This window comes from Vulpes vulpes, chromosome 10 (assembly GCF_048418805.1).
Source record: "Vulpes vulpes isolate BD-2025 chromosome 10, VulVul3, whole genome shotgun sequence".
NCBI classification, from domain to species: domain Eukaryota; kingdom Metazoa; phylum Chordata; class Mammalia; order Carnivora; family Canidae; genus Vulpes; species Vulpes vulpes.
In genome coordinates this window covers 5973271-5987344 of record NC_132789.1, presented here as the reverse complement: position 1 = coordinate 5987344, position 14074 = coordinate 5973271, and the positions used below count along the sequence as shown (strand labels likewise).

The 14074-nt window shown below is 45.5% G+C and overlaps 1 protein-coding gene across 1 annotated transcript in view; it reads left to right on the top strand.

The window, feature by feature from the left end:
* Positions 1-14074, top strand: part of DNAH10 (dynein axonemal heavy chain 10) — a 134308-nt gene that overhangs the window by 73470 nt on the left and 46764 nt on the right. Inside the window, exons 38-46 of the mRNA XM_026017081.2 lie at positions 20-138; positions 2007-2165; positions 3220-3355; positions 4452-4574; positions 5980-6114; positions 6422-6638; positions 9921-10040; positions 11231-11376; positions 13598-13750. Of these exons, the coding sequence (XP_025872866.2) occupies positions 20-138; positions 2007-2165; positions 3220-3355; positions 4452-4574; positions 5980-6114; positions 6422-6638; positions 9921-10040; positions 11231-11376; positions 13598-13750 (1308 nt within the window). The remainder of the gene's footprint in view (positions 1-19; positions 139-2006; positions 2166-3219; positions 3356-4451; positions 4575-5979; positions 6115-6421; positions 6639-9920; positions 10041-11230; positions 11377-13597; positions 13751-14074) is intronic.

Sequence of the window (14074 nt, the reverse complement as noted above, 5' to 3'; positions counted from 1 at the left end):
ACTAATCTTTGCCCCACAGGTGGATAAAGTGGTTCAGATGTTTGAGACCATGTTAACCCGCCACACGACCATGGTGGTGGGGCCCACAGGAGGGGGCAAGTCTGTGGTCATTAATACTCTGTGTCAGGCCCAGACCAAGTAAGTATGACCCTGAGGTAGGGCCTGGTTGCCAGGGTGGTTTCCTGGTATGGTTGTTGGTGGTATCACCAAGTCCCCCTTGGTTTCTCAGTTCCTAGGAAGTTAAATTTGTTTTAAAACACTGCTTTGTTTTTTAAAGATTTTATGTATTTATTTAGAGAGAGAGTGGGGGAGGGGCAAAGGGAGAAGGGGAGAGACAATCTCATGCAGACTTGTGCTGAGCATGGACCCTGACATGGGGCTCAATCTCGCGACCCTGAGATCATGACCCTTGCAGAAATCAAGTCAGATGCTTAACCGACTGAGCCACTCAAGTACCCCAGAACTGCATTTTTTTTTTTAATTTGTGAAGGCAAAAAAGTTCATTCATGTTTGAACTGACATATAGCTACCACAAAGAAGACATTTCAATTCAGGGTGGAATCCAGTTAGAAAGGAACACAAAACGTTTTTAATACGTTAGATGCATGGCCATCAATTATTTTCATGACCCAGTCATTTTCAGAATTGCATACAATACAAAAAGAAAGAAGGGAGGGGACCCATTATTCAGGGTAAAATATTCAGTCCTAAATACTGAAATATGAACACATCAGTGTCCTACGGTAGACTCAGAGCATCTCTACTTGTTTCATTGCTGATTTGCTATTTTAGAAGGCAAAACAATGACCCTTTCGTGCATTAGACTGTGACTGGGTTTATCTGTGAGAGGAGTATTTCACAAACAACCTTATAAGGATATTTTGAAAATTAATTTGTTAAGTTGTATTTTCTTGGTGTTCAGGTTGCTCCTTCAAAGTAAGTCAGGACACTCATCATTATGCAACACTGTTATAGTATCAGAGTGGCCAGAAGCAGAGTGTTATCTCACCAAAGACTTTGTTATCAGCAGCCCAGTGGGAGCAATGCTGCTCCAAGGGAAAGGAATCTCACACTCCAGAATACAGGATATTCTGGAGACTTGTGAACTGTAGTGCCTATCCTTATACTGAAATGGATTTTCTGATTTCTCACTTTTCTCTTAAGCAAGAACTAGATTCCAGAAAGACTTTACTGCATGTTAACAAAAATCTAAATCAATTTATAATCTTTGTGACTTTAATAGTTCTAGATAGTCTATAAAATCTGCTGAGTAAGTGACTGTCACTTTTTCTTATTTCTTCTTATGTTTCTTATGAGAAAACCAGTGGACAGTGGCTTACTGATTTTAAGTGGGTTATGCCTTGGCCATCTTGCCTTTTATTCTTTAATTAATTTATTGTTAAATAATTGATAGAACTATTATATACATATGTGTATACATGCATGCACCATTATTTTATTTACTTATTCAGTTAATCATGAACTGCTGTTTGTGTGAAGTCTGGTTTTCTGCAGATGAATTAATTCCATAGTGTTGCAGGAGTTTGCAGGCATGAAGGGTGGCAAATGCCCTGTCTACACAATTTATAAAGTCAGCAACACAAAGTGGATATCCTGTAAATATGAGGATTGAATATTAGTAGTCCAAGTGTGTTGTCTTGGATAACTATGATCTCTTATATACTAGTTATGAAATATTTACATAAATTGTTGTAGGCATGAATATGTAACTTAGTTTCTCGATGCCCTCAAAAGGCAAAGCTGTGCTTTCAGTTCAGCTGAAAGCACACTTGTGTTGGGGCCACATTTTTGGTGAAACATGGTTTCCTTGCATTTAGTGTAAACCATTAACAGTAAGCAGGAAGCCCATAGGAGAGTTTGTGTGGGTTGCATTTTAAATTCTGGATTGGATCCAAAACATCGAATCCTCACATAGGTGGTGCAGACTGTTTTCCTAATGCATTTAGGCCACCTGGACCACAACTGCAGCCTCTCATTTGATTTAGGCTTGGGCTGATGACAAAGCTGTACATCTTGAATCCCAAAGCTATGAGTGTCATAGAGCTCTATGGCATCCTAGACCCCACCACCCGAGACTGGACAGATGGGGTGCTGTCAAACATTTTCAGGGAGATCAACAAGCCAACGGATAAGAAGGAGCGAAAGTGAGTACCTTTTTGAGTTAGGAGGGAGCCTGGGTTAGTTCATGTTCATTATTTAAATGTTATGGATGAAAAAGACAATGTATAGTTTTGAAGTTTCATTAATGGATGCCCACAGAATTAGAGACAGATGTCAAGGGCCCTGTTCACAAAGTGCCAGGTGCAATCTTAGTTCTCTATGTGTTATCTCTGCTCAACTGGGAGGAAATTCTCCTCTCTGTAAGGGCACTTGTCATTGGAGAAGGGCCCACCTGGACAATTCAAGATGCTGTCATCTTAAGATCCTTAAGTACATCAGCAAAACCCTCCCCCCACCCCCCAATAAGGTCATAGTCACAGTTTCTGGATGAACATATCTTTTGGGGGCCACCATTTCAACCTGTTACACATGGGCATATGAAATACTTTCCTTTTCTCCTGACTTTACCATAAGAAAACTTGGTATCAAAACAAGTGATAAAGAGTTGTTGATATTCAGTCTCAGTTTTAAGAAAAGAATGAGATAGACCGTGATACTGTCCATCCCCATGGACAGCTGCTACTGAGCTTCAGCAGATTGTTCCCGTGCAGGAATGCAGGTCTGTGTTGGGAAGATTCCAGTTTCCAAGAGAAGCAAGACATCCAGATTTTTGTGTTGTTTTTAAATTCTTCAGGTGGTGATGAAGAATTGATGATGGTGACTGACTCAAACAATTTTTTTAAAGATTTATTTATTTATTTGAGGGAGAGAGAGTGTGAGTAGGGGGAGGAGCAGAGGAAGAGAATCCCCAAGCAGATTCCACACTGAGCACTGAGCCTGAAGTGTGGCCTGATCCCATGACCTGTGAGATCATGACTGGGCAGAAACCCAGAGTTGGACATTTAACTGACCAAACCACCTGGGTGCCCAGACTCAGTTTTTATGTTTGCTTTTTTTCCCATTTGATTTTATGGGTCAAACTTCTGGAACAAGTTGGGTGCTCAGTCTCAGGTCCTTGCTATGAAACCCTGAGAACAAGACATCAACATGAATGGAGAGGTTCCCTACGAAAGCTTGGGTTATTTTTATTTGCTACAGGTATATTTTATTTGATGGGGATGTGGATGCTCTGTGGGTAGAAAACATGAATTCTGTGATGGATGACAACAAGCTGTTGACATTGGCCAATGGGGAGCGCATTCGGCTTCAAGCACACTGTGCTCTGCTCTTTGAGGCAAGTAGTAATGAAAAATAGTTTTAATATGTCTTTCTTTTCAGTAAAAGTTTAAATGTTCATTAAATTGATAATAAATATAGATGACTAAAGAAAACCCAAACAGTGCAGAAGAGTTTTTATGATGACCACAACTCAGTATTCCCCCTACTCCTCTTATCCCTCTTTACTGAATTCCAGAGGTAACTATTTTTCACTCTTGAGTTATTCTTCTGATTATTATCCTGGTGTCTGTAAACAACACACTTAGCATGCTATTATTTCCTGTCAAGTTTACACAGTATCTATGCTATAACTGCTATGAAAGTGAGAGTTCATCTCATACCACTAGTTCACTCCCCTCCTCAGAATAATATATTGCTAAATCAGTTGAATCAGTAAAACCATATTTGCATTATTATGAATATGGAAATATTTACTGTAGGGCCAGCTAGTATACTGCTATTATGTTTACTTCCTTTTAGATCCTTTTTTTCTTTTTGGCCTGAAGTTTGTAGTTGCCTTCTTTTTTCTTTCACACTATTTGCCTTTAACTTTTCTTTGTTTTTTCAAACTTTTTATCGTATCCTCTGAACTTGTTTCACAGAAGTGGCCATGAGATTTGCTTTCACTTTGGCGTGATGTCAATGCTGTTTCTAACTTGGCCTGCAAACTTTGTTGATGCATGGGTATTTGTGCATATCATTATGTTATTGGCTGACTGAACTGTCTTTTCTTTTCATAGGGAGATGGATGTGTTAATATTGTTGGTTTAGATGCATACATACTCAAGAACAATGTTTATTTCTTGGTGTTGGAATTTTGAATAAGTTATTTTCTCCCCTAGAGTTTTCTATTTTTGTCAAATATTCTAAATCATATTAATTTTCACATTAATTTATAGTAAAAGAAAACTTTAAAAGGTACTATATCAGAAATGTATTATCTTTCCATCATAAACCTGTGTTCAATCAGAAGCCTCATGAAGGCTGTTAATCTAGGAACGACGTGGATTTTATGCAGTTATAAAAATTTGCACAAAGCAAAGGCTTTTAAACATGTAGTCCAGTTGTCTATAGCCATAGACATGACTGTTTTTTTTTTTTTATTTCTCCAGGTTGGTGATTTACAGTATGCCTCTCCTGCAACTGTGTCTCGATGTGGAATGGTGTATGTGGATCCTAAAAACTTGAAATATCAACCATTCTGGAAAAAATGGGTTAATGAAATACAAAACAAGGTGAAAATTATTTCTAAAATGAACTTAAAAGTTATTAGTACTTGTGGCTAGTTGGATAAACATAATCCAAAGGGTTGTTTGTAGTTAAAGCCATGACCTTGACCTTGATCTACCTATGATCTTAAGTACTTAATGTTATCAATAAATTGGATGAAAACATGGAAGACACATTTTCTAGATTTCTAGAAAATTCCATAACTCGTAGGATAGGTAATGATTTCAATAGTTTAGATCAGAATTTCTTCTGGAAGGGGAGGAGGGCGGGTGTTGGAGGGGAATGGGTGACGGGCACTGAGGTGGACACTTGACGGGATGAGCACTGGGTGTTTTTCTGTATGTTGGTAAATTGAACACCAATAAAAGTTAATTAAAAAAAAAAAAGAATTTCTTCTGTAAAGAGATAGAGAGTAAACATTTTAAGCTTTGTGGGCCATATGGTTTCTTTTGTAACTACTCAACTATGCCATTGTGGCAGTAAAGCAGCCACTGTATGTGATTGGGCATATCTATGTACCAATAAAACTTTACAAAAAAAAAAATCTAGTGATGGGTCAGATTTGGCTTGCGGGTTGTTGTTGGCAACTCCTGGTCCAGGCAAGCCCAGCTACTGAGAGATTTGTCTTTAGAGGGGCTCAGCTTTTGCTTAATTGGATGAATTCTGTGTGTGAAGGACTTAGCTTGTCATGTAATTGAGTTCTGATGGTTTTAGTTGATCTCAAACCATGTCATGTGTCACATGGCTGCTAAAGTATGTATTGTCATAACAAAAAGGCTTCATTAAAAAGTGCAGAGATAGGTATGATAGTCATGTGAAGGCTGTGGCTTGACCACACCCAGGATACCATGACCACATTCTCAAAGTGACACAAGTGGTTTGGGCGTATCACCAGAAGGACCACGAGGCTGATGGTAAATTGGAAATTGGGACATAATTATCCCAGAGAAGAGAAGACCAAGGGAAACATGATAGGACCATTGGAGCCATTGTTGTAAGGGAGAGAGAGTGTCTAAGGCCCACCCAATCTCTGGTGGTCCTCAATGCCTTGATAGGGATAGAGGCCTTCCATGGCTTTGGACTCTTTGCAAGATGACTGTGGCCATGTAACTTGACCTCAAAGATAATCAGCCCCATTTCTGTCAAATGGGACCTGCTATCCTCCCTCCCCCCCTCCCGGGTGGTGGGGTAGACTCTATGGCAGTGAAATAAAATGCTTCATGACAAAAGTGCACTGTAGAGGACCAATCTCTCTACAAATATAAGACACTGTTATCAGGGTTATTTGCCTGCCAGATTTATTCATCAAAAGACCTTACTCATCCCTTTTTTGTCAAGGTCAGCTTTCCACTAACTTCTATTTAAATAAAGGAATCCTTGAAAATGCATTGGAATTCTGCTCTTTTACAGGCAGAGCATGGCAATTTGGAGACTCTCTTTGAGAAATATGTGCCCTCTCTCATGGATATGATAGTGGAAGGGATAGTGGATGGAAGACAAGGCGAGAAGCTGAAGACAATTGTCCCTCAGACAGATCTAAATATGGTGAGAAATTATCTCTGTCAGCAATGAGAAATTCTTCCTTAAAGGTGGACCCACAGTCCAAGGGAAACAGAGATGCCAGAGGGATAAGTTGTAACATTGTAGGTTACTGTCAAGAAAGACACAGCACTTCCTGTGATGACCCTGTGCAGGACAAGATGACAGGCTCTATCTGACTGAACCAATATGGTGGGTTCGTAAGCTTCCATCACTCTGGGACCTGCTATCCCAAGATGTATGACCAGAACTGACCCTGGGCTGGCAGGGGAGTGGAATATATGGGCTCATCAGGGATTTTCCTGTGCACTAGGTAACCCAGTTAACCAAGATGTTGGATGCACTACTAGAAGGAGAAATAGAAGATCCTGACCTTTTGGAGTGCTATTTCTTAGAGGCTCTGTACTGTTCTCTGGGTGCTTCTCTGCTCGAGGATGGAAGGATTAAATTTGATGAATGTATTAAACGTCTTGCTTCTTTGCCTTCTGCTGATATGGAAGGGGAATGGGCCAACCCTGGGGAATTGCCAGGTAAGAACTGAGTGTCACCTGCTTTTCCCACTCAGAGTGCTTTTGGGGAGGATTTTAGAAGACGCGATCTTGCTTTTCCACGTGTATGCCTGTGTGGGTTTTCCAGCTCCTTTGTTTCTGTAGACAATGGGCAGTGCCCCTGGTGTGTCCTCAGAAGTTCCAGTGTGTGAACTGCTGTAGCAGAAGCCCCAGTGGCTTTTCATGTTGAGTCTAAACCATTTCCCCCCTGAGACTTAGGCATTTGATTTCCTCCCTCCGTTTAAGTTTTTATATTTTTTCACACATGATTCCTTTGATAGCTCAGTTGGTAGAGCACAGGAATATAAAATTTTTCACACTGTGCATGATTTTGAGTTTCTTTTCCACCTATTTTTTTAAACCACCTCTCTAAATTTCCACAATTTAATTCACCTGCAGTATTCCTGAGTATTTGCACAGTAGGCGATCAAGTGTGGATCTGTGGTCATTCTTAGGAGATCATCATATTAAGGTTTTAAGTTTGTGTGTGAAAAAACGCATGCTCCAAGAGCTATATTCAGTGAAAATGTGCCTTTTTTCAAGAACTCTATGTAACAGCAGGATCTGTCTTTGTTTCCTGATGATGTTTGAATATGACTTGGCAAGTAGACATCTTTCCAAGTCATATTCTATCATCATTACCTGGGGTGTTCTTTTCAAAGTGCAAAGTAAAATGGCCTCAGGTCTTTCTAATGGAGCATGTTGAGCAAGTAAAAGATGTTTTACAAGTCCCTGCTCTTTTGGGTGGCAGTTGGCTTATGCTTTTCCAGCGCGGCATGCCTCCTTCGGGTGAGTGCTTCCCAACTGTGCATGCCATGCTGGCTTTGTTTGGCTGTCATCAGTGACCCCCCGCCCCACCTCGGGGCCCCTGGTGTGCTCTAGTTCTGGGCACTCGAATGGCTCAGTAAACATCTTATTTCCAGATGCCTTCTGCACTCAACTCCAGCAATGGGTCCCTTGACCTCAGGCTAGCTCTGAACACCCAGTGCTGTTTTATGTCAGCATCATCAATGTGCTGCTGGTCAGCCTCTGTGACTCTGGCTGTACCTGTTGGTACTGGCCTTGTGGGGACCACCACCCACCTCTCTTCCTGTCTCCTCTGTAACCCGACCCTGTGCTCCTTGCTTTCCTTTGCAGTTGGCTTGTCACTTCACCCTCTCTTGCTCCAACCCATGGCCCCCTTGCCCTGTTGTCCTTTGTTAAATGCCTGTGAGGAGCTCTGAGTCTGTCTTCTGCGCCTCTCTGGGGCTGAGTGACACTGAGAAAACCACGAATTCAGACCACGCCTCCGTGAATGCAGATATGGAAGAGAGAAAGAGGAATGAGCGAGGCAGTGTTGTGTGAGAGGTGCTGCCTCACAAGGCTGTGTCCCTTGGATGTTTATGTGTCCAGCTGTATTTTTAATGAGCTACTGGCTCCTCACAGGCAGCGTATCATTTTCCTCCCCAGACCTCCACCCAACCCTCTGCAGAAGATCCTTCTTCTTGATTCAACAGGAAGAATAGAAGGCATCATACAGGGTTTTCCTGCGCACAGACGGGCCCGCCCGTTGCTCAGGTGCCCACTTCCTTGCTGGGCTCCTCTTGGGTGGGCTCTCCTGTCTCTCCCCTGCTGACCCCATACCAGCAGCTTTTGGACCTGCTTGGGTGAAATCTTCTCAATTTTGTCTCCTTCCAGAGGTGTCTCTCTGCCTCTTTCCTTTTAAGGCCACACATCCTTGAAAGGTTGGCTGCCAGCTGTGTCCTCTCATCCCACCCACTCCTCAGCCTGCAGCCACACACAGGCTCCCTGCCCAACAGCTGGAAGGTGCCTCCAGCAAGCGCACCCCCTGGCCTCCCCGCCGGAACCCACAGGCCTTCTTGTCCTCACTGTCCTGGCCTTGCCCAGCGTCCGATGCGGCTGACCACTCCCTGTCCTCCTGAAATGTTCTTCCTCTGCCCCGTGGCTGCTCCTGCCCCTGTCAGCGTGGCTTCCTCTGCCCCTTCCTCACATCTTCGAGCCTCCTTTTGTGCTTTGAGTCCTCGTAGAGCCTAGGCCACCTGCTCACAGCTCCTGCCAGCTTATCTCCTTCCCTTCTGCTCCTTCTCCTGGTGCCCTAGCTCAGTTCTATTGAAATCTGTCCGTCTGTCTATCTATCCATCATCATCATCATCTCTATCAATCACCTGTCTGTCTGTCTCTCTGCCTTGCACATCAGTGACCTTGATACTTTCTCCTCCCAAACCTGACATTTCAGTCTGACGACCCCACGCCCACCACTCTGGGGAGGTGCTCCTGTCACTTCTGCATCAGGCAAGGCAGAAGCCTCAGAACAGATCTCCGTCTCTCCTTACCTCCTCCTGCGTGTTTTCCTTTAGGGTCACACTGGTCTTTGCACATGCAGATCTGGCCACGTCTACCCCTGGAGGCTAATGTGGGTGACTCCCCGGTACCTGGAAGGTGGAGAGCCAGCACCTGAAATGGTCTGCCGGGCTCTTCATGCAACAGTCCCACAGCCCTTCAGGCTTTTCCTCATCTGCCTGCTCTGACCACGACCCACTTACTCCCTCCTGTTCTTCCAGCCACCCGCCATGCTCTCTTCTCCCTCAGACAGAGTCTCCTGGAGGCCCCCACTTCTTCTGGCTTGGGAATGCCCAGTCTTTCAGGTCTCAGATGAGATGACTTCTCCTCTGGGAAGGCTTCCTCCCAGTGATAGCTGCAGAGGTTGGCATTGCTGAGGCCTGTGGGTGGCAGTCTGTCTGGGAGGAGGGGCATGAGGGAGCTTCCTTAGAGCTGAGTTTGTGTATCACCCCTGTGATTGGTGAGGGATGTATGCATGGGCCACAGAGGGACATGTGTGCGGGGGAGGCCCAAGGTGCCCTCCCTGTGGCACCCGGTGCCTCTCAGACCTCTTCTCTGCCCCATCCTAGTTAGACACCCTCGCGGGGTGCCCAGTGCACCTGTTCTTGCCCTGTAGCAGATTGTAGCACCCCACATTGAAATTGCCTATTAACTTGCCCCCATCTTTCCTACCCTCCCTCTTCCCCCCTCTCTGGCCCACCAACACCTGTAAGCCTAGGAACTACCTAGCATCTGCCTCCCCCTCATGTTCCCAGGGAAGGGACTCCATGCTTCTTTGTCCAGTGGGCAGGAGTGTTCATTCAAAGTACTCAGTTAAGTTGCTGTCCAGGGAACAAGTAGCATTAGTCCATCTCCATGTGCTGGAGCTAATTCTGTAGTTCCATGTCTATGACGAAAGTGAAGTTAGACCATTATTCCCTGCAGGTCACCTCCCAACCTTGTATGACTTTCATTTTGATTCCACACGGAAACAATGGATACCATGGAACAAACTGATTCCTGAATATATTCACAGCCGGGAGAGGAAATTTATTGACATCCTGGGTAAGTGAGAACTGAACCTCTATACTTGGTTTAATAGTGGAGGGTTCTCATTCCATGAGGAAGTAAGACAGACCTGGTGGGCTCTGTGGCACCCTGAGTCCCACCCAGAGAGCTGCTTTGGAGAAACTGAAAAGAACAAGCCATGGGCCTTGCCAAGAAACTGGCATTCCTGATTCTGTTTCTGTGCTACTGGCTCTGAGCATCTGCAGATGTGTGTGACTCTCAGCTGCCACCTGACAGGTGGGGTGGTGGTAGAACGGGCTGCCCTGCCTCCCCTCACAGTCCCCTGGCAGCTGGCTGGCCAGGGGAAGGAACCAAGGAAGAGAGAAAGAGGAATGAGCGAGGCAGTATTGTGTGAGAGGTGCTGCCTCACAAGGCTGTGTCCCTTGGATGTTTATGTGTCCAACTGTATTTTTAATGTACTCCTCTGGCTATTTAGAGAATAGTGGCACACGGCTGGTGTGGGTTCTGGTTGGATGAGATGTACTCATTTCCTCAGGAACCAGTCAGGATTAAAAACGACCAGTGTAGGAGTGAGCTGGGCCTGGCTTCGTGGTTTCATTCTCTCTTTAGAGGAAGTCGTCGGGCAGGAAACCAAACCCTGAAGGGATGTGGCTGATGTTAGCAATGGGGAAATGGAGTTTTTAATATCCTGACTATAAATCAGAATTGGATATTAAAAACAGTTTGGGTGCTCTAAATCTAGACTATGGCAGGGATTCCACAGCTGTAGAAATGTGTCAGACTCACCAGATTAGACCCTTAAAATGGGTGAATTTCATGACATATAAGGTATACCTGGTAGAGCTATTAAAAATAACAGGAGGTGCCTGGGTGGCTCAGTTGGTTAAGCATCTGCCTTTGGCTCAAGTCGTGATCCCAGGGTCCTGGGGTTGAGCCCCATGTTGGGTTCCCTGCTCAGTGGGGAGTCTGCTTCTCTCTCTCCCTCTGCCCCTCCCCTCTGCTCTCTCTCTCAAATAAGTAAATAAAATAAAAAAAATTAAAAATAACGGTTGTGGTAAGGAGGTTCTCCTAAGAAGACTGCACCCATCCATGCATTTTCAAGGCCATGTCTTGGGTTTTTGCTGATGCTTTTTATGAGATGTTTGGGATTCCGTGAAGCTCCAAGTTCCCACCTGCTCACCCTGTGGCATTTCTATGATGCTCCTGTGCTTTATCATGTTCCTTAGTTCATACGGTGGATACAACACGTATTACCTGGGTGCTGGAAGAAATGGTCAAGATCAGGCAACCTATTCTCTTGGTCGGCGAATCTGGCACCTCCAAGACAGCCACCACACAGAACTTCCTCAAAAATCTGAATGAAGACATCACTGTAAGTCACTGTGCTTGTCCATTGCCTGCTGCTGCATAGCAAACGGCTCCAAGGCATAGCAGCTCAGCACCACAGATGCTGCACACCTCCCCCTTCCCGCAGGCCGGGAATCCGTGAGTGGCTCGGCCAGGTGGCTCTAGCTTAGGCCCTCTGCGGAGCAGCTGGCCAGCAGTCAGCCGGGGCTGTGGGCATCTGAAGGCCTGATGGGGGTCCCTTGCAGATGCCCACCGGTGTAGGCCCCCCACACTCTATCGAGGTGATTCACAGGGGTTCCTGGGTAACCCGTGCAACGTGGCAGAAGTGAAGGCAGAGGATGTCCCAAGTCATCAAGGGTGGTGTTGCATCTTATTGACTCTCTGCCTTGGACATTCACTCTGGCAGATGCCAGCTGCCATGCAAGAGGTCACCCAGCAGCCCTGGGAGGGGTCAGTGCAGGGGGAGCCAAGAACTGCCACCTTGGGGGAGGTGTTAGAGGCTGGCTGTCATGTTACTCATCTCTGGTTTGTGACTTTGAAAACCGGAAGGTTTTTCCTTCCTTCCTCCATCTCTGCGTTAAATGTGGGAGTGTCTGACATAGGTCAGACGCTGGCTAGCCAGGTGCCATGGAGGCAGACAGCAGTGACCCTGCAGTCAGGTCTGGAGGGACTCGCAGTCAGTGGGGCAAACTTGAAAATGAACCCGTGAAACATGACAGTGCAGAGTGAGCCAGGGCTCCAGATTAGGAGGGACCACGTCAGTGCTCCTCTCTGTACTCAGAGTTGCCCCACGCAGGCCACCTGCTCATCATTTCAACTGTCCTGGCCTAAAACAATTTTTATTTAGTATTTTAATAACTGAGAAAAGACTCATGTCTCCTCCAGGAAGCTGCCTGTGGTTCTCACGATATCCAGGTATACTTGACCCAAATCCACTCACTGGCCCAGTGCTAGTTTTTGTTAATATCCATTCATCATTTAAGTTTCCAGTTCCTGTTTTGGCCTTCTGGAACTTCCAAGGGGAGCAAAGTTTCCTGCGGCTTTCCTCCCTGGCTTTCATACTTAGCTTGTTGCCCGGAAACCACGTGGTCCTCTGGGGCAGGGAGTGGTCAGCCAAGCTTGGGCATAGGCATCACGTGAGGGATGTACACAGGACTGGGCCAGACTGCCTGCAAGTGGTTGAGCCCACTCACACGCTGGCGTGTGGAAACATGGTATATTTAGCTTTAAGGATGTCATCCCAGAGGGTGCAGAGGGATGTTTACCACCAGAGGGACCTGCAAGTTTGTGGGGTCAGGCAAACAACAGTGATGTTCAGAAACCCCCACTGTGATGTCCTTCCACTGGGACTCAGCAGCTGGTGCTTATCCCCCCAACAGGCACATTTGAGCATATTCGTTATAATGAGATGCACATTCACCTTCGACATGTTGGGCTCCTGTGCAGCTGCACCAGTGAGCCCCTTAGAAGGCAGTGTTAGCCACGGTGGTGGTTCTTAAGGGTGGTCCCTAAGCCAGCAGTATTGCCTGAAAATTTGCTTATACTACTCTAGACCTATTGAATCGGAAACTCTGAGGATGGGGCCCTGGGAGCTGTGTGGCACTAGACCTCCAAGTGACTCAGGGGCACAATTATGTGCGAGAACCTCTGGCCAGTGAAGTCTCAGTAATGCGCTAAGAAGCGCAATTGGCTGGCCCTGGGTACATTCTGTGCATAAGGACATGCTTTCTGCACAGGGACTGGGGGACCTCCCTCAACTTTCTCTCACGGGGTCAGTTCCACAGGTGCTCTCTCAGACTTACTTATTAAGATGCAGCAGGCATGACAGTCACTTATGGTTGAATATTATTACCTTGTCATACTGAAAATACCTTTGTGGACTTCATCTCCTGTGATAAAATCACCCCATGACGTAATCCAAGCAGGTGTTATCAAAATTGTCTTACAGATGTGAAAAATGAGGCTCTAGAAGGTTAAACCTAATTCTGGAGGTTCCCCTAGCCAGAACTATGCAGAACTAAGAACACCCCTCCCTGTCCACAGGCACCCAAGGCCCACACGCAGCAACTCACTGTTGCCTCATATAACCTGCCAAAGGTGAAGAATGAAGTACAGACAGACAGTGGATTATAGAAAAGTTCAGATCCCAGTGAATTTGCAAAATTGATGGTAGCTCACGGTCCAGCATTTCCCGCTGGTACTGTGAAGAAACAACCGCCTTCTGGAATGATCCCTCTCTGTTCCAGATTGTGTTAATGGCCAATTTCTCCTCCCGCACCACCTCTATGGATATCCAAAGAAATTTGGAAGCAAATGTGGAAAAACGAACCAAAGACACATATGGCCCACCCATGGGGAAGCGCCTCCTGGTGTTCATGGATGACATGAATATGCCGAAGGTAGCGTCAGGGCTACAGAGTGGGGAGCGATGGGGCAAGGCTGTGTGCTTGTGTTTGTGTTGCTGCGTATGTGTATGGCATTCATGAGTGGGAGAACATGTGTCTTCATTCTGCATAACACCTGCAGGGTGCTGGCTATGGGGAGCCAGCTTAGGAGACAGTGTTACTGGAGTGTTCTTACACAGAGGGACTTTTCCCTACAGATTGCTCTCCTTGCTTTCTTGAAGGAGTAAGCAGGCAGCAGGCAGCCTCCAAACTCTTTACAGCATGTGTTTGAGTAAGTGATTTCCCAATGAGCCTATAGCTTAGATGATAATATTGTTC